The sequence below is a fragment of the Schistocerca nitens genome, chromosome 1 (genome assembly GCF_023898315.1).
Source record: "Schistocerca nitens isolate TAMUIC-IGC-003100 chromosome 1, iqSchNite1.1, whole genome shotgun sequence".
NCBI classification, from domain to species: Eukaryota; Metazoa; Arthropoda; class Insecta; order Orthoptera; family Acrididae; genus Schistocerca; species Schistocerca nitens.
This window is the reverse complement of record NC_064614.1, coordinates 516530378-516551329: the sequence shown is the minus strand read 5'-3', so window position 1 is coordinate 516551329 and position 20952 is coordinate 516530378. Positions and strand designations below refer to the sequence as shown.

At 38.0% G+C, this 20952-nt stretch overlaps 1 protein-coding gene across 2 annotated transcripts in view; it reads right to left on the bottom strand.

Moving 5' to 3' along the window:
• Positions 1 to 654: 654 nt before the first annotated feature.
• LOC126253260 (methyltransferase-like protein 17, mitochondrial) overlaps positions 655 to 20952 on the bottom strand; it is a 108942-nt gene continuing 88644 nt past the window's right edge. Inside the window, exons 8-9 of one of the 2 annotated variants that reach the window (XM_049954479.1) lie at positions 4764 to 4902; positions 655 to 1035 (exon numbers count right to left, since the gene is read on the bottom strand). In XM_049954479.1, the coding sequence (XP_049810436.1) occupies positions 936 to 1035; positions 4764 to 4902 (239 nt within the window). In that variant the 3' untranslated portion in view covers positions 655 to 935. The remainder of the gene's footprint in view (positions 1036 to 4763; positions 4903 to 20952) is intronic. The other variant, XM_049954470.1, reaches the window with a different exon arrangement.

The following is a 20952-nucleotide window of genomic DNA, read 5'->3' as shown; positions in this document are numbered from 1 at the left end:
GTTCTGACATAAAAGAATGTCTTGGCCATGGGTGTAGGTCAGAAAGATATTATTATAGAACCAGACTTGCCCGAGGAATTTAGGACCTTAAGTGGCTTGGACGCTTTGCCCCACATTGCCAATAAATGGAGTGGTATATAAGTGGCTATGTGCGTGACTAAGAGTGTGCTTTTTGAATATTTCCTTCGGAAGAGTAGTAGTTGTTGGTTATGTACAAGGAATGAGGTGTTGAATTAGAAGATGGGTTGCTCAATGGTGGCAAGGCCATTCACAGTAGAATATTTAGTGTGAAGGGTGGGGTGGTGTCAACGTGGTCAATGCATCAACTATATGTTAGCAGTTACTTTTACTGTTTCCATTGTTTGTATCCCATCAAGGCCTTTCCACTTGTTATTTTTACTTCTGTGTTCTACCCAGGACTTTCCAGTTGTTACTTTATATGTTCATTGTTTGTGTCCTATACAGGACTTTTCAATATCATAGACACAAATCACAGCCACAATTTATATTGGTAAGTTACACTTGCTGCTAGATTATGGATTTGCTACTGAAATACTATTCAAGAAAAACATGTTAGAAGATATAATTAAGAAAAATAAAGGGAAACATCTAATTTAAAATGGATCAGTGCCATGAGTGTATCTGAGAATGTTCATGACAGATGACACTGACTATAAATTTATTACTATTTTGTAATGTTTAGAAACACTTGTCAAGCAGCTCATATTCATGGAACACAGAAAATGTATCAAACAATTATTTAGCCGCGTTACTGTCAAAATTGGTATACATGTTTGGAGAGTCTGCGAGATGTTAACGAATGACAGTAATATACAGGTGAACATATTGGAATCTTTACAATCAATCACAACCACTACCTACTTAAGGTGTAAAACATTACAGGTAAGTAGGTTTCATTCATAAAATAACTGTAATTAGTTTTCACCATTCACTTCACTATTCATTTCACTTTCCATGAGATTAACAGGAAATAAGTCACCCCATTTGCTTGCTCTTGCACATCTGTATGCAATTCTGAAAAAGAAAATATTTCCTCACATCAAAAACCAAGACACAAAAATAAAAAAGTGACAACTATATTCAGTAATACCCACTGCACTTTGAATGATTGTTTGTATTGTAATCATTGACTGAATGGGGGGATTTTATAGAAAAGGGTCTATCATTAATTTAAAAATAGTGTACAATAAGTTCATTTTAGAATAATACTACAGCACTTAAAAATCTGTCAGATAAACAATTATTTACAACAAGTTTACCTTCAGAGACCTTTGCATAATTCTTTTTCTTTATGTGAAGCAATTTGCAATATAATTTAAATGGATAGATAAAAATTCTACTCACCGGCTGGTCGCAGGAGAACACACACACAAAAAGGTTTAACTTTTAAAAACTTTTAGAGCCAGTGGTTCCTTCCTCTGGCAGAAGAGTTGAAGAGGAAGGAAGAGGGGTGAAGGAAAAGGAGTGGATAGGTTTAGGGAAAGGGGCATATTTCTGAAAAGTCACCCAGAACCCCGAGTCAGGGGGAGACTTACCAGACGGGATGAGAAGAGAAGACTGACTGTTGGCAAATGCACCAGATGAGATCTGAAAACCTGAGGGCTTAAAGGTAAAGACAAGGTAATATGAACACAGAGATTACTACTAAAACATTATGCATGAGTTAATAAGAGTGAAAAGCTAAGAGCATTGAATGTAACAGAGGTGGGAGCACAGATGGCAAAAAATAGATAGGTTAAAAAATGAAAGATGCAAAAAACTAAAATAGAGTGAAGGAAGGAGTAGCTACTGTGAAGAAATGCTGAGACAGAAGGAATCAATGTAAATTATGGCCAGGTGGGTCGTGAGAACCGAGGATATAGTGTGGCACTAGTTCCCACCTGCACAGTTCTGAGAAACTGGTGTCTGGGGGAAGAATCCAGATGGCATATGTGGTAAAACAGGCACCGAGGTCATGACCGTCATGTTGGTACAGCATGCTCTGCAGCAGGATATTGTGTGTTGCCGGTTTACACCCTCTGCCTATGCCCTTCATCCTGACTGATAACTCATGATACTCATGCCGATGTAAAAGGCCAAACAGTGTTTACATACAGCTGGTACATGATGTGTTGTTTCACAGGTGGCTCCCCCTTTGATACTATGTTTTGCCAGTTGCAGGGCCGGAATAAATTGTGGTAGGAGGGCACATAGGACAAGTCTTGCAGCAGGGTCAGTCACAAGGGTAGGAACCATAGGGTAGGGAGATGGGTGCAGCATGAGCATAGGGTCTGACAAGGATATTGCGGAGATTGGGAGGGTGACAAAAAGCTATTCTAGGTGTGGTGGCAAAAATGTCAGACTTGATCTCATTTCAGAGCATGATTTTAGGAAGTCATGGTCTTGTCGAAGCAGCTGATTATTACATTCAAAACCAGGATAATACTGGTGACAAGTGGTGTGCTCTGAAGTTGTTTTTTGGAGGGATCAGCAGTACCAAGATTGGCTGTGATGGCCCAGGAAATCTGCTTTTGAACAAGGCTGTTGGGATAATAACGTCCAGTGACGGTTGAGGTGAGAGTAGTGGTATATTACTGTAAAGAGTCTGCATCCAAACAAATATGTTTGCCTCAAATGCCAATGCTGGATGGGGGTGCGTTTGACATGGAAAGGATGGCAATTGTCAAAGTGTCAGAAAGGTTTCATGTGGAATGAAGTGTGTAGCTGGCCTTTGGTGAGGATGTGATCATCATCAAGGAAACTGGCATGGGATTTGGAACAGGACCATGTGAAATTTAATTGGGAGAAGATATTTAGAGGTATCCTGTAGCTGAACAAACTCTAAATCGTGACAGTCATGAGCTCAGTGTTTGTTCGACCACATACACCATCTGGATTCTTTCCCCAGACACCAGTTTCTCAGATTCTCGCCACCCACCTGGCTTTAATTTACGTTTATTCTTTCTGTCTCAGCATTTCTTCACACTAACTACTCCTTTCTTCACTCCATTTTAGTTTTCTGCATCTTTCATTTTCTAACCTGTCTATTTTTCGCTGTCCCCCCTCCCACCTCTGTTATGACAATGCACTTAGTTTTTCATTCCTATCAACTCATGCATGATGTTTTAGTAGTAACCTCTGTGTTCATATTACCCTGTCTTCCACCTTTAAGCTATCAGGTTTTCAAATCTGGTTCAGTGTATTCCCCATCCATCAGTCTTTCCTTCTCATCCCATTCAGTAAACCTCCACTGATCCAGGTTTTTGGGTGACTTTTCTAGACCGTGACCCTTTCCCTAAACCTCTCCAGTCATTTTCCTTCACCCATCTTCCTTCCCCTTCCACTCTTTTGCCAGAAGAAGGAGCCACTGGCTCCAAAAGCTTGTAAAAGTTAAACCTCTTTGTGTGAGTGTTCTCTCCTGGCACCACTTGGTGAGTAGATGTTATATCTATCCATTTACATTTTACTGTCAATAACTGATTATTTTTGTCATTACAATTTACAATATGTCATCCAACTATAAATTTAATTACAGTCTTTTCATTTCCTATAATCTATGAAACGTTCACTTTTTTACAATGAAACTAATACATTATACTGGATTCAAAGCCACAGACATTCAATGCAGAGTGAACATCCTCAGTGATCTTTTTATATGCATTAATGTAATGAATAAATAACAGGTGGGATAGTACTGACCATTCTCTCCATATGAATTATAGCCTGACTTGATGCTTCACGTGTATTTCCTTTAAATTTTGTCTAGTTTACTGTACTTTAATTAAGAAATTCTAATATTTATGGTTGCCTCTGCAGTTTTCCTTATGTATACTACACCAACTTTATTCAGAGAGCATGGTCATGCAATATTCCCCATTGTTACAAGATTCTGAATTACAAAGGTTAAATACATGCTGTATTTATATATATACCTGGGCTGTGGACACTTTGTAAAGACGTATATAATTCTACCAGAACAATATCACACACTGGCAAAACGTTTAGGCCCCACTATAGTTTATGAGCATCACACTGGAGTTACTCTACTACCTACTTCAAATGTAACTGTGGCAGTTTGTCATTTCCAATGAACTAAGTGGATACTAATGTTCTGATTATATTCTTTGTTCTCTTCATGACTGTCACCTCATCTCTGGCTGACACTGGTGAATTCGTATTTGTTACTATTAATGCTTTTATGTATCAGTTCTAAATAAGCCTGTATTAAACCTGCCAAACACCGAGTTTCATGTTTCTGGTTTAAGCTGTGTTGTGTCCACTAACTATAAATCACCCTGTCATGAAACTAGCACATAATATGTTATAGAATTCCACCCACCCATTTCCAAGAGAACACTGAATGTGCTGCTTGGTACAGTAACGCAGAGTTAGATAGATCAGTTAAAAATTATGTAGTTCATATGGCAAATTAAGATCCTCATGATATAATGTAGTCCTATATTTCAAATATCTGACTCTCAGTTTTGAATGTCTACTCATTCATAATTAACAGATCCAGTTAAGAAAAATTGTATTTCAATCCTTTAAACAATCAAGATTAGTGAAGGATAATGACACATACATAAGTTATAAAAAGACATTACAGTAATAAAACACATCAGCGTATTGCTGCAATAAAGATAATGCAAGCAACTATGTCATGATATCCCATTACATATTCAAACACAGTATACAGACCAAATCACTAAACTGGCATTCACTGACAACATATTGCCCAGAAAATAGACAAAACATTTGCTTACTTTCCATGTTTAGAGGCAGTAAAAATAACTTCTGTCAGTTTTCCTGATGCTGTGCACATTCTACAGATGGTGTGTCTTGACCTTACTAGTGTTGGTCTTACAATTCTGGGCCACTGTGCATCATCACTATGCCTGCTGCCTGCAAATAGTACAAAATCCATAACACTCACTTCATAAAAGGTGACTGCTATGAACTATACACCTAGTTAGTCTTCCCTAAATGCAAGAAATAAAAGTCGGGTAAATAAATTGGCTTTGCATAAAAGAAAGAGGTCATTCAATAATATATTAAACATGAAGTTGTCTGCAAGCAGAATATAAATCTGAAGTGCAACCCATCGTTAACACAACCCTTGTTACAGGAAATTTAGAATGCATGAAGATATTTTGTCTTTTCACATATCTCCCTTTTTACTTCAACAATCAGTGGATCAGTGACAGTATACTAATGAGACATTACTATGAATGAAAGTGAAATTTGAAAATGGGTGGAATGTAGGAGGAGGAAGGGTGTTGGATTTAGTAGTAATGAGAACTGTTCACATACTGAGATCAGCAAAAAAACTGATGAAATGATACAAGCTATATGAATTGGAGTGGTTAAAGAAAAAGGATAGAATCCATGAATGTGAAAGAAAGATATGATAAAAATATAATACGACAATGAGCAAAAGAGAATAACCTAAATTTAGCACCAGAGGAGGAGGGGGGAACAGAAAATAACTGTGATGACGTGGTTGAGGACACTTATCATGAGAGGTGTTTAGTAATTCTGACAACAGACTTAAGGCTATATGGAACATAGTGAAATGAGAGAGAGAACAGGATAACATGATTATTTAACACAATGGATTGCTATAAATTGTATATCACAGGTAGCAAACATATTTAACAATCATTTCTTAAATATAGTTTGAAAGATACTGACGAACAGTTCATGAGGAAAATCACAGAAGCATGTCAAAAAAGCAGCTCTCATAGAGTTCAATCATTGATACATTTGTACTACTAACTTATCCTTCTGAAATTAAGAAAATTATATATTCGCTCAAAAATAAAAACTCATCCAGTTTTGATGGTGATTTGCATATAATAAGCCCCTGAAATTTGTAATGTATCAATAAGTCAAGGCATTTTTTCAGAGAGGTTGAAATATGTCATTGTCAGTTTCTCCATAAGAAAGATGAAAAGAGAGATGTTGATAATTACAAACCTGTTTACTTCTGGCATTATTTTCCAAAATTTTTGAGAATAAGTACACCATCTTCTAGAATAGTATCCCACTTGAGCAACAATAATATCCTCAGCGAATCACAGTTCAGATTTCAGAAGAGTTTTTCTACTGAGAATGTCATTTACAGTTCATTCACCAAATTTGACAAGCATTTAATAATAAAATAGTCTCAGATGGTATTTTCTGTGACCTATATAAGGCTTTTGACTTGCGAATCACAATATTCTCCTACATAAATTGAAGTGTTATGGGACTGATGGTATAGGCAACCAATGGATAATGTCATATCCAACCAAAAGAATGTACAAATTTGTACTTGGTAATTCAACCGATGTAGTCCGAGGACATTACTCTGACTGGGAAGAAATGACATATGCAGTTCCCCAAAGCTCAATCCTACGTGCACTATTGTTCCTCACAAACGTAAATGGTCTTCCATCTAGCATACAACAAGCAGAATTTGTTTCTTTATCAGATGACACTAATACTGTAAACAGCTGACACACACACACACACACACACACACACACACACACACACACAGAGTCAGAAACAGACACAGAAAAAATAGTAAACAATGTTCTTAGAAGTACCATTGACTGGTTTTCTGTAGATGGTCTCATCCTCAATTTTAAAGAGACACAACATATTCAGTTCTTCACATCTAGGGATACCACACTAGTGATAAGTGTAACACATGATGAGGAAATAATAAATAGGGTGGAAACTTCAAAATTTTTTGGTGTCTAGATAAATGAGAATTTACACTGGAAAAGCACATTTTGGAAATCCTAAAACAACTTTGTTCAGCCACATTTGCACTTAATATCACTGCAAAACTTGGGAGAGACAAATCAGTAAGCTGAAATAGTCTGCATATTTTCATTCAGTACTGTCCTGTGGCATGATGATCTGGGATAACTCATCTTTAAGATAGAAAGTCTTCGTTGCTCAAAAATGTGTTGTAAGAATAAGGTGTGATGCACACCCACAATCACCTTATAGACACCTGTTTAAGGACTAGGGCATTCCGACTACTGCTTCACAGTACATACATTCCCTCTAAGTTTAGTATCAATAATCCACTGCAGTTCAGAAGGAACAATCGTGAACATAATTACAACATCAGAAGCAAAAATTCACACTAAAGTTGTCTTTAGCACATAAAGGGGAGCACAGTGCAGCAAATAAAATTTATTTTTGAATACAATGTTGAAACATAGAAAGTTGGCTGTACAGCATTCAATCTGCCTCATTGAATACCCATCATGATGGCACCACTCTGGCACATGTACCCAGATCAGGACAGTAAGTGTAATGCAGATCATCAACCATTCCTGAGTGATCAGTGTACATAAGGGATACATCATAGTGATCAGTGCATAAACATGTTACTTTTCATAGCAAGATGCTTTTCACAGATCACTTTAGGGTGGGTGGTTGCAGAGTCCATGAGGGTGTTATGTGCACTGTGGTCTCATTCCTGAAAATGAGGAACAGGCCGTGCAGATGTATTATAAGATTACACAAAGAGAGAGTCTTCATCTAGGACATCATTTGGAGGAAGATAGAGAAAGTCATTTTGTTTGTGGAGAACACTATTTCTTAGCAGAGAATTGTCATAGCTTTTAAAAAATCCCTTTGGTGACGCTAACACACAGGTCTTCCAAATGGTTTTGCTATATTTCAAGATCTGCTATTGTCACATAAATCTTTTACTAACAAATATGGAGGTATAAACTCATCACTACGAGGTTCACTACTTAACTTTCCTTTATTCATTGACTGTGATGAGATGATATATTTATGTTTTCTTTTGCCTCTTGTGAAGCCCTGACTTTACAGGGAGAAACTCTTTGATGGAACATTTACAACCTCAAGTGCCTGTTCCAGATTCCATTGTTAGTGAGTTGAGAGGTTTTTGTATTCGCTACTGTTTCTGTCATAGACTAAATGATGTTGCACATACTAGTGGCTTAATACTTTCATATGTTTTTGTAGCTTCAACATAAGGAATCAACTTCATGACCTTTATTTCCTGACGCTTTCTCTCTTCCACAAAAGCTATATATTTTTAACCTGGGACTGCATGATTCATAGGCCAATTGGCACAGAAAAAAGGCTATGAAAACAGCCTCAGGTTCATCTGTAACTTCACTACATTTACTACAGATTGCTTTTCCTTATCACAATGTGGTGGATGTTTATAATACTGGCATTTAAAACAGCTCATTGTGTTGGGCATGTAGGGTCATCTTTTGAACCTTGATGTGTTTCGGCAATATGCATTTTCGCTATCTATATATTTCCTTCACTTCCTGAGAAACAGACGTTCACATAAACAATGTACCATACCTAAATCATCCACATATTTTAATTTTCCAGCAATACAATCAGAGCTCTGTGGATATAGAGTGGTGAAACCTTTTCAAAGAAGCTACTACTTTTTCACTACAAGAAAAGCATTCTTTGATATACACTCAATGCTCTTTTATTGTACATGGTTTCTTTTAGACCTTCTGTTGTTGGAGAACTATCCTCTAATGAGTGTTTCATGGACTGAGTGTCAACACTGATCCACAGGAGGTGTTTTTGTTTGATATCGTAGGACCCACTGATGTCCCTTGAGCAGCTAGCAAAGCCCCAGATACCAGAAGCAACCCAATGTAATCAAGGTGCAGTAATTTCTGCAGAGGCCACCACCTAACAACTATTCAGCATCAACAGTTGTCCTCCCCCCCCCCTCCCCCCCCCCCCCCGGCATGTAACACACAAAGTTTAGTCTATTTACATCCTTGCGATCTGAGTTGGTGATTTAAGACCATCCTTCACTCTCACACAAAATGATATTTAGAGTGCTCACTTTTTTAAAATTATTCTAGTTCCTAAGTGTTGTAAAAGTTGTTACACTTCACATCAATATTTTCCACACCTATTTCTTGGAGGTAACTCTTTGAACTCCACAAGTTATCAGTGTTCACGAATGGTTTGAATGTTGTTTTGTTGGGTAGGTTGGGGTGGGGGCAGAGCAATGGTAAGAGGTGTCAGTGACTGTGGAATACTGTACTTATATACTTACTGTTGGCCCACCACACTTTGAGGAGATGCTACCTAATGTAGAGAATAACTACAAATAGGGTTTGTATTAAAAGCTCCTATATCTAGTCCACTTCCCATTTGGTGGATTGAATTGAATATCTTCAGACCCACAAAACATGAAATTGTAGTAAAGCAGTAAACATGAAAATGCTCTTTAACACATTCCGTCCTCTTTATTTCATGGCTGACATATTTTAAAATATTATGCACTTTAAAGAACCCAGGAGTCAGATCCCTCGGAAGTGCCAATCAAATAAACTCCTCAAAATGAGACCTAAGAACCCAACTGAATTTTAAAATTTTAAAATGACATACCTCATTCAGAATTATAGACAGCAGTATTTTCTCCTCAATAATACAACCTTTTAATTGTTAGATGCAATTGATGTAGGTTGTTGGAAGGCTGCAAGAAGAACAGCAAAAAATTGAAAAATGATCTGTAAGTAAGGGGAAGCGATGGAGGTCCTGGCTGTGGAAGTGTTACTACTAACTACTATTAAAAATATGATCACACTTAAATTCAAACTTGTGAAATACCACTCTCTTGTAGAGAATGAACTGAGAATATATCTCAAACAATACATTTTAAAATCTGGGGGAAGCAAGAACTTTAAAAAGCAAAAGACATCACTAGAAGCAACATGCATGTAAATGTCTGACAATATTATGCCTCCCAAGTTTATAAAAATACCTTCTATATGTTGCTTGCATAGTATAACCTATTATATAACTGCTGCTAGCAGGATCAGGCTGTCAACAGTGGAGTGATATCTCCTGAAAGCACCCTGACTAACTAAGAAACTGCGTGGGTTCTAAGATCCAGACAAAGTGGCAGTTGGCCACAAGCTCTGAGACTTTCCTTTACAGCTTAGTTATGTAGGGATATTTGGTCCTTCCAAAGTTTGAAGAGGGGGATAAAATAATTAAAATAGCCACTTTCTGTATCAGAAAAGTATCCTGCTTCATTTACGAAGTTAAAATGATGAGTACTTCTTTAACATTTACAGCGGAATGCCAAAATATGTTTCAGTATATTTTTCCATGCCCTTTGTATAACTGAAGTCCAAACAACTTCTCTGAGAGCTCGCTCATCAGTAGCAGATGGGTGGTGGTGTGTTTGAGAGAAAAGTTCTGCCAAGATCTGGACAATGTGTCCCTTAATGCTCTATTGAACCCTATTACTGAACACAGCAGGAAAATCATACCTTTTTCCCACGTAGAAATCCTCTTCATATATTCCAGAAGATGTCAATCCTCTGCCAAAAAGATTCTCTCAATAGTTTGTCACCACGGTCAGGTGGTAATCAAGTCCCAAAACGTAAGGTGTGCATTAAACTTCTACCAGATAATAATGAGGGAAGGGGGTAAGGGGGGGGGGGGGATGATGGGTGAGGTGGGGGGGGGGGGAGGAGGAGGAAGGTGCAACTTTTTTCACCCCCTTCCAATGGCAATATTCTTCTTTTTCCTGAAATGTTGTGTTGGCCACAGAAACGAATGGTGTAGGTATTTCTAGCCGATTGAGAAAGTTTAATTGTTTTGGCTTTCAAATATGGTGTTTTTCTAGTGACCTTAATCAGCTGAATATATTTTCATCAATGTATGGTTGACATTAGTAAAAACATCAGATTAAGCAAAATGGTGATGAAACCAAAGTTCCATCTCCATGCAGAGTTTACCCACATTAACTAATACTGCACGATCACTGGACACCACTGTGGTGTATCTATAGAGCTGACAAACCAATGCTTTGGATTTGGAATGTAATGTCTCATTTGAAGACTGGTGAATCCTGCCATGCTCAAGCAATGTCAAACAACTGAAGGTCAAATACAAATCAACTGTTTTCTCTAGTTCATCATCATCTTAATCATGACCAGTCATTCTGTAATCACTGCTTGTAAAAGCCTCTTACATTATAGTATCCAGCTACATGTGTTCATGTACCTCCTGCATGTTTTCTAACAACTGATATCCCTGTGCTTCCTGAGCTGGAGACTTCTCAGTGCCACCAATCCTCTATACCAAGAACCCTGGGCATGCTTCAAAAAAACCCATGTGATAAGACAGTGACACATTATGTACCACATGGAATCTTGACTTAAATTACTGGATCAAGAAGAAAATAACACCCCCCCCCCACACACACACACACACACAAAAACAATACGGAAATCTGTTTTCATTTGATTCCCTTCAATATAATGCTTCAGTTTGTTCCAGTTACACAGAAAATGATTTTTGAAGTGTCATTCTATGGAGTGGTCCAAAATTAGCCTAGTATATTATTTGTTTTATTGATAAAATATGAAGAATTACCAGTACTCCAGCAATGACTGACCAGCATTGCTGCATGGTGGTAGAAGTCAGCAAGTGCCAGGGTTGTGCTGTCACTGCTGGTGATTCTTCAAGTTTTCTCAATAAAACAAATATTATATTAGGCTAATTTTGGACCGCTAAATCGAATGGACACTTCAAAAATCATTGTGTGTGTAACTGGAACCAACTGACGCAGTCTGTTGACACAGGGCATCATACGAAAGGGGTATCAACAAAAGAAATATTGCACTAGATTCATTTGGGACCACTCTATCAAATGGGCACATAAATTTCACTTCAAAGGTCATTTTGCTCATGACAAGAAAGACACCAATGCTTTCATCAACACAGTAAGTTGCATGAAAGACATGATGAGCAGTATATGCCTGGGATGAATCAGACTACGCATTTCAAAACTGAAATTGAAAATATGTGCTGAATTGCCAAAGAAAATGTGCCTGATGCCTCTTAAGAACTCCCACTGTCACTGACAAGGCATGTCCAAGAGACAGCTGGGCCATCCAAGTTGCAGAGCACACTACCTGACACAATGTGCTTCACTTCAATGACTGCTTCCCAGCACCTGGATTCTCCCCACTTACCCTTCAACATACCCTTTGATCCTGTAACCCCCTGGCCTCAACCCATACTAGCCCCTGTTCTCCTCCTGTCAATCTCCTTCACTGTTCATATTCCAAAAAAAACATAGTCCCTCAGTCCTCAGTTCACATATATAGTTCTTTCCCCTTCTCTACTTCTGGCCTCCTCTCTTATCCCCCCACCCCCTCATTCTTCCATCCTGTTTCCAATACAGTCTCTCAAAGCTGCACATAGCAGCCCTATCCTGTATTGACCACATCCCTGCACAGTCCCATTTGTAGCCCTAGCGTCTTCTCCCATCCTTACCCAGCTGTCTCTCCCTTCTCTCTTCCCCATACCTCTTCCATACCCACAACGCACCCCACTGCTCACCTCAGACACAGTTGCAGTTAGGCCTTAGCACTTGAAGATGACAGTGGTCTTTTATGTGTGCACTGCGCTTGTGTGAACATGTGTGTTTTCTCCTTCTGCTGAAGGACTTACTCTGAAAGATGAATATTTCTAGCAGTGTTTTTGATTGTACCTGTCTGCAGTTCAGTGGCTCCTGTATGTGACGAGTAGTAATCTATCCTTCCTGTGTGTGTGTGTGTGTGTGTGTGTGTTTACTATCTTCTTGGTGTGCGCATGTCTCTCTCTATCTACTGTGAAGGCTGTGGCCGAAAGTTCTATGTAAGTGTCTTTTAATTGTGCCTTGTCTGCAATTTAATGTGTCTTCTTTACAGTAAATAGCACTCTGTCTTTTCCCACAGTGTTGTTAAATTAAGTGAAATACACTGGACATGTGGGGATACCAGTAAAACCATGGGTAGAAAGCTCATCCTAAACCCCTGAAACTACTCCAATCAATTTGGGAGAGATATTAGTTACACGCCAGAAAGAAATATTGTGGGTGTAAGAGCCACCAGCCTCCTATTGGTGTGGGGGTGATAAAACAGAGAGAAGGGGTGAGGAGACGATGGATAGTGAGGGGCAGAAGAGGAGAGGGACAGAGAGAGGCAGGAGGAGATGGTCAGAAAGATGGGCAGGAGGAGATCAACAGAGGGAGGCAGTTGGAAGAGCTGGACACAGCGAGGCACTGGGCAAAACGGACAAAGAGTGGGGGAAGGATGAGATGGACAGACAGGGGAAGGAGAAAATGGACTAATATAAGATTGAAATAAATACAGAGCCAAGTGATGCAGAGTACTCAGCTATCTCTACATACATGCAGAAAACAAAAAGGGTCACAACACTGTTTACAGAGACATAAGCATGAGATTTCTGACTCACCATACACACTGAGACAATTATTATCTTTTCAGTGCTAAGCATGTTGCAAACAGTCATGAAATTATTTACTCCCATTTCTGGCACATTTTGTAATCTGCTACTTGGTCATGTAAAAATGTTTTCTGTGAAGTAAACAAAGTGGGTTGTGAGCGACACGAGATCTGTCAGCTTTTCCCATTTGCTCGACTGCATGTGGCTCACGCCACAAGAATTCCAAGACATAGCTTTTGTGATGGCACATATGGGCATGTCATATTTAAAATAAACAATATGTACAAGCATAAGGATAGTGTATTGAACACATTATGTTTGCAGATATTGTTTATTTTAAATCTGACTTGAAAAAATCTAATGCTTTTCATATGATCTTCACATGCACATTCATGGTGCAACATGAGAGACAGCACAGATTGAGAAGATAATGTGAATTTGTAGAGCATAAGATCCAAAGATGGTAACTTAGTCTTACCAAACCAATTATCAAAATAAATTTCTTTACTTGAGATGTTTGCTTTTTGAAGTTTTTCCTCTGAGTTCATGTCTAGAAACATATTCTGTCATGGGAATTTGAAAGCTGCTATGAGAGTAAACTTAGAATTTTTGTTCCATATTTGTAAGTAATGTAAATGAGTTATGAGCATATTTTTCAAATTTGTCTGAGAAGGCAATTCAGGAAAGAACAGGTTTTGCCACTTTATCATGCTGTCATTTTTTGCCATATATGGGACACATGCATACACTTGAATTTTGTACACATTCTGAAGTACTTTGAAATCATAGAATTTATCCATATTTGCACCAAAATTCAACAAGTAGTATTTTACCTTTCAACTTGTGTACAACAGTTCTACTACACTTACAAAGCTATATATATCACAAGCAGATATACCGGTATTATTAATGACCTATACTTATGTGAAAGCAATATTAGCATAAGTCTATACTCAATGGAATCGAATTGCTGTACTAATTTACATGTACACATGCTTGACTACACACATGAGATGGTTTGTATCGTAAGTGTGTAATTTCACAAAAAGTTATGGGAGGAAACAGTTTTCAAGGAGTGACAACCTGTGCTAGCTTTGGATGGTGAAACTAATACAATGTTATCAAATACTCATTGGCCTAAACATGTCATTGGTTCTCGCCACCCAACTGGTCTTAATCTGTGTTAATTTCTTTGGTCTGTCTCAGTCTTCACAATAACAATTCCTTTTTTCATTCCATTTTTGTTTTCTACATCTTTCATTTTCTGACCTGTTTATTTTTCACCATCCCCCTCCCACCTCTACCACATACAATGCACTTAACTTTTTGCTCATATTAACTCATGCATGACATTTTGCTCATATTAACTCATGCATGACATTTTAGTAATAATCTCTGTCTTGCATATAACCCTATCTTCCACCTTTAAGCTCTTTGGTTTTCAAATCTCACTCACTGCAGCCCCCAACAATCAGTCTTTCCTTCTCATCTTGTCCAGTAAGTCACCCCTGACCCAGGGCTCTGAGTGACTATTCTGAACTCTACCCCATTTCCTAAACCTCATCGGTCCTTTTCCTTCACCCCTCTTCCTTCTCCTTCAACCCTTCTGCCAGAAGAAAGAGCCACTGGCTCCAAAACCTTGCATACATAATACCTTTTATAAGGGTGTTCTCCTGTCACTGGGCTTGGTGAGTAGATTTTTTTATCTATCCATTTACATTATATTTTCATAAATTGATTATTTTTGTTTATATATTAGCCCAAATGAGCATTACACTACATAAATCTTCTTGTATAAGCTAAGGAAGCAGCAATTATTGCAAAACCACATTGGTGTTCATTTGCATTAACTAGCTGTTTCAAGAATATTTCATAACAGCCAATCCCTTTGCATTTCATCAGCAATAATTACAACTCATATCTATTTTGGATGGTAAAATAACTATTGTAATTCAAATTACATAATTTTCTTAATGATGGCTTGTGGTGGAAGGTGTTGCCATGTCATTTACATGCACAGAATGACTTATACAAATTATTAGTTACATTTTGATAAGATTTGCTTAGATGATGGATACTTGTATAAATTCACTTTAATGGAGTATTACAATATGGTGGAAACTGTTTACATTATTTGCCAATTATTGTTGCTAACACGATAAGCAGAATTTTGCCGTTTTCTATACAAATAGTGAACTCTCATGTACATTATGTCAACTGAAAGACAAGAGATGATATTGTACTGTAATGGTGTATACTTATAATTGCAGAAACAAAATGAATTTATATTGCATTTGACACAAATGCTATTACACTGTGGAGGCTACTTGATGAGTTCACAAAACAACTGAATGAATGCGAATTAGTAATACATTTCATTAGCATTTTATCTTATAAACTTTGGCTTCACATACACTAAATGCATCCCCAAAGCTGGAACAAAACATTCTAGTTACTAAGAACCTGTATATATGATTGAGTTTTGCTAGAATCTGAGACACGAATAATTAAATACATACTTATACTATTCGATAATACAATTATCTGAGACACTTTCAATTGAGTAACATTAGAAACTGTAAAGCTTAACTGTGCATTGAATGTTTAGAACTGTGGATATTTTCTGTAGTTGTGCTCAGACTGAAATGTTAGAAATGAAGACGATTTGTTATTTCAGACAAAGACAAAGCATCTGAATGATATTAAGCAGAGGTAAGACAATGAAAGATGATGCTTCCAATACAAGTTTCAGCAGTGCTTGTGAGTTCATGGAGTAAAGGTACATCATTGAGAAGGAATTTATGACAAGCAATATAAGTTAATAGTATATGTAATGATATATACATACATTAAACAATTCTTTCTATAAAATATCTATTTAATGTAAGTAATAGAGTAGAATTTGTCAATACTTTATTTCACAAGCAGATAGACACCACAATCATTTTGTATAACAAACTTCCTATTCTGGTGCATGTGTGCCATGACAGTCTCACCTGCCAATACTTGAGGGAGGAGGGAGTTATGTAACGTAGTAGAACAGGACAACATTTAACAAAATGTACAATTCGAAACATACTAAAGAACGTGATACTACCACACAATATTTACGCAAAGTTACATAGACACAAGAACTATAATAACTGTAATGTTGTTAGATTATGGTGTGGATGAGCAAAAGATGAGTTAAGATGAATTGTGATCAGTTAAGATGAACTCTAATTAATTTATAGAGATATTGCACAATAGACTAAAAATATGTCAAATGTAAATAAAAGCCCAATTTATCATTTGTGGAATTTATACATAGAAGAGGATAGCAGTTATGACACAGGAAATAGTACAGAGACAAGGATTTACACTGGGAACTAAACTTACACCGCATTTGTAAATTAATTAACATAAATAATTAAGACAGTGTTATTGATGTATATTTTATATAATTTTGATATGATAACTGTAATATTTTGACATACTGTTTCAGAAATATTGTAATGATATATAAAGCTAAATTCCATTATCAGTTTTGTAAAGTTTCAAAATCTTAATTTTAAATTAAATTAATGTCAATTTAAACAGAGTATAATGTAACTTTGTAACTGTTGGAAACTATATTTTGTCTGTTTTGGCTATGTTACTTCATGGTTAACTTGACCTATACGAGAAGAGACTGGCATGTTCTTGGCTCACCCATGAAACACTTGCCCTGGTCGAATGTCAGTTTAGCAACTAATAGTACATTTCTCTGCTAGATTACATACCAATTTTTTATTAATATCTTTTTTTTCCAGATACTGGAGTTTAAAGTGTCCAAGGTGTACACACTGGAAAGTGGCTAAAGAGAGAAAGTGTGTGGTCTTCCAATATCTGCTGAAGAAGGGCATGAGTGACACGAGGGAAACATTAGGGGAGGATTCCTCTTCCTATTCCACTGTGAAGAAATGAGTGGCGGAATTCAAGCAGGTCAATACCTCTGTCCAAGTTGCACTTCACAGTGGAAGACCTGTAATGGGCAGTACAGAGAAAAACACCGTTCCAATTGAGGACATCATGGCAGACTGGCATGTGACAGAACCTTACATTGTTGACAGAGTGGGCAGATCACAGGAATGCTCTGAACAAATCATAAGAGTTGTACTTGACATGCACAGGGTCTCGTGTTGATGGGTTCCAAGAATGTTGATAACCAGAAGACAAACGCCAGACACACACCCTGTAAGCTGAAAGCTTGACCCATTTTGATGCAGACCCTGTGACAATGTATAAAGCATGGGTTCATCACTTTCAGTTCAAATACAAAGTTCAATCAAACAGTGGAAACACTGGTCATCAAAATGAAATGACTTTTTGCGTCGACAAAACAACTGCTCTTTCTTCAGACAATGTGCCCATGTACACATCTGTCACTGCGATGTCTGCCACTGAGTTCTGCAGCTACAAACTGCTTTCACCCACCATATTCATCCAATTTGGCCCCCTCTGACTTTCATCTCTTCCTTAAGTTCAAGAAATATCTAGCTGGAACCCATTTTCGATCAGATGATAACGTCATGATTGCAGTGGAGGCGTTTTTTTGCCATGCAGGAAAAAAACATTCAACAAGGAAGAGCGGCGGCGCGGTTTTTTCCGTCTCTTTATGATGAACCTGCACCTACCTGTGAACATTGTCTCAGGAGATCATCAGGAGGAAAGCCGAGCGAAACCTACTGTACTTTGACGTGAACCAGGCCGTAATTGAAGTCACTAATCTACGTTTGGGGAGAAAGTTTTCACATGAAATGTAAGGATGGAACTTTTGTCCTCAATTAATATATTCTGAAAGTTAGGCGAACAAGTATCACTGTCAAGCCCATGGCTAGCCTTAACACAGTCACTCACAATCCCTTTCACTCACGTTAGCAAGTTTATGGTGTTGCATTTCCCGAAAACGTAAGAGCCACAAAAATACTGATTGTTTTTGATTGAGAATGCTCGCCAAATATTAAACTACGTGCGCATCCAGTCTCATTTCACCATCTGTCACTATCCAGCTCTGAGACACATCTCCCACTTAACCGCCTCCAAGGCAGGATCGTTATACGGCGCTACGCCTCAGAAGGTATAATGATCCTGCACCACCAGTGGCAAAAGTGTATGACCCTAACAGGGGACTATGTTGGAAAAGCCCATAAACATTTGGTCTATTGACAACTTTTACTGGGTGGGCTGGCAATTTTCAGTCACCCCTTCACCCCTAGTATTGTCTGACATAAGTAAAACTGGACCCAGATGTTATTTTAGATTGAGGAATTCCAACAAAACCGAGTTACACATCTCAATCAATCACTGATCATCAGCAAGTTAGGTAATTGAAATCTAGCCACAAAATCTGATTGTTTTTTAAGTTCCCACCGGCAGTTCATCCCAGTCTGTAATTGATGCTGCACTGTGTTTGTTTTTTCCCACCTTTGTGGGTAAACCAGGCAAAAGTCTCTACACTTCCATACAAAGTTTAATAGATGTAAGGAAAACGTCCGCACAGAGTGAAATAGTGTTGGCAGGAGTCACCAACCTTTAGTTGCAAGTACAGGTTCCCACTTATGTAAAGTCCATGGAAGGGCTGATAAATACCGAGGTATTTGATGTGGACTAGTGGACAGATATGGAGATAAGCATAATGTTAGCTACTACAGGGACAAGGTTTCCAAAGTATGCCAAAGTTTTGAAGAGGATTTAGAAGGATTCACTGATCAATTAAGAGCTGTGTTGTGTCATACATATGCACTGTGGCAAAATAATGAAAGGAATAAGGTACCACTCATTGAAGCAGAAACTCATAACATAGACATATTAATTCATGGGGTTGAGCTGCATGTAGGTGCTGAGGTGAAGTGTGCTTTGCCGAGCACACTACGGGAGGCTGTATAAATCAAATTTTTACACGAGGCCCAGCAATTTATCCACTTTTGCATCAGAGTAAACCCCAGTGTCCTGCACCCATTGCAAATCCCCAGACCACAAGGCTCATGAGTGTTTCACTCGGCTAACCAAACAGATTACAGAGGTGGTTGAGGGAATGCATATAGGAAGGAGTATATGGGAAATACAAACAATGGCAGTTACTTCCACTGTCCCTTGCTTCCCTCTGCAAAATGAAAATCCAGTAAAAGAAGTGGGGGTTTCTCAGGGAGCAAACATAACTTTACAAGATAAAATCAATAGCAGACAGTCTACCCTTCCGGCAATTCCTTAACACACCATGCGATTCTTACAGGTGATGTTACACTTATAGTCCAGAAGTCTTATCACATACCTTACTACTTGCAGCCCGCAGCAGAGAAAAATATTTCAGATTTACTGATAGCTGGAGTAATGCCACACTCTTTCAGTCCCTGGTCTTCACCTATAGTGATTGTACCCAAGAAAACCATTAAGGGATAAAAGGCTTATCACATTTGCATAGAGCGATAGTGGTCATGAATATCATAAAACTTTATACCTCCCCCTTGCAAGTATCAATGACACTTTCGGTAGCCTTAGCAGATGCAAATTCTTTACCACCTCCAGTATGGGATCAAGTTACCATCACACGCCTGTGGCTATGGAAGATCAGCACAACATAACTTTTCTTGTGCTCTCTGGGCATTATAAATACATAAGGATGCCCTGCAGCCTGCTGCATTACAATGTTTTGCTGATTTACGGGGTTAAAAGCAAACCATGTATTCAGTGTAAAATGTTTAAATGTGTGTGAAATCTTGTGGGACTTAACTGCTAAGGTCATCAGTCCCTAAGCTTACACACTACTTAACCGAAATTACCCTAAGGACAAACGCACACACACCCATGCCCGAGGGAGGACTCGAACCTCCACTGGGACCAACCGCACAGTCCATTATTGCAGCGCCTTAGACTGCTCGGCTAATCCCGTGCGGCTTATTCAGTGTACTTAGATGACATAATTGTCAAGTAGGATGAGAGAGTGTGCAGTGCAACTGAGGAATATGATAACTCATGTTAGTGATGCTAATCCAAATTTTAAATTAGATAAGTGCAGTTTCAAATAATCAATAGTGCACTATGCCACATAATTTTGGCAGATGGTGTAAGATCAGATTCGTGGTTAATAGATGCAGTGGACAATTTTACAGCACTGAGGAACATTAAAAAATTGCAATCTTTTCTTTAGTTAACAAATTACTAGCAACATTTTCTGGAGAACTATGCAACCTTCACAAAATCTTTCATAAAATTACTGAAGAAGAGGTCTTCTCTTGTCTGTGGGTTTGCCATGTTAAAATTGAAAGAATTCTTACAAGTTCACAAGTTCATCGGTCTTGGCTTATGCAAATTTTACACAGCCTTTTATCTTGTCTAGTGATGCTAGTGATTTCACTGCAGGCTGCATTTTGAGTCAAGTGCAAGATATTGAAGAAAAACCAATAGGTTAGACACTCCATCAACTGTATCAAGCTAGCTGAATCAAGCCTGGCAAAACCACAGTACCACAGAAAAGGAACTTCTGGCACTTGTTTATAACACATATTATTCTTATGTTACCTATATGGATGACAGTTCATGGTAATAACCAATCATGCAGTTTTACAATGGCTACTGAGTTTAAATGGTCCTACCAGCAGACTTGTAAAGTGAACCTTAAAACTCCATGAATATGACCATCAAAAATGAAGGAAAATGTAC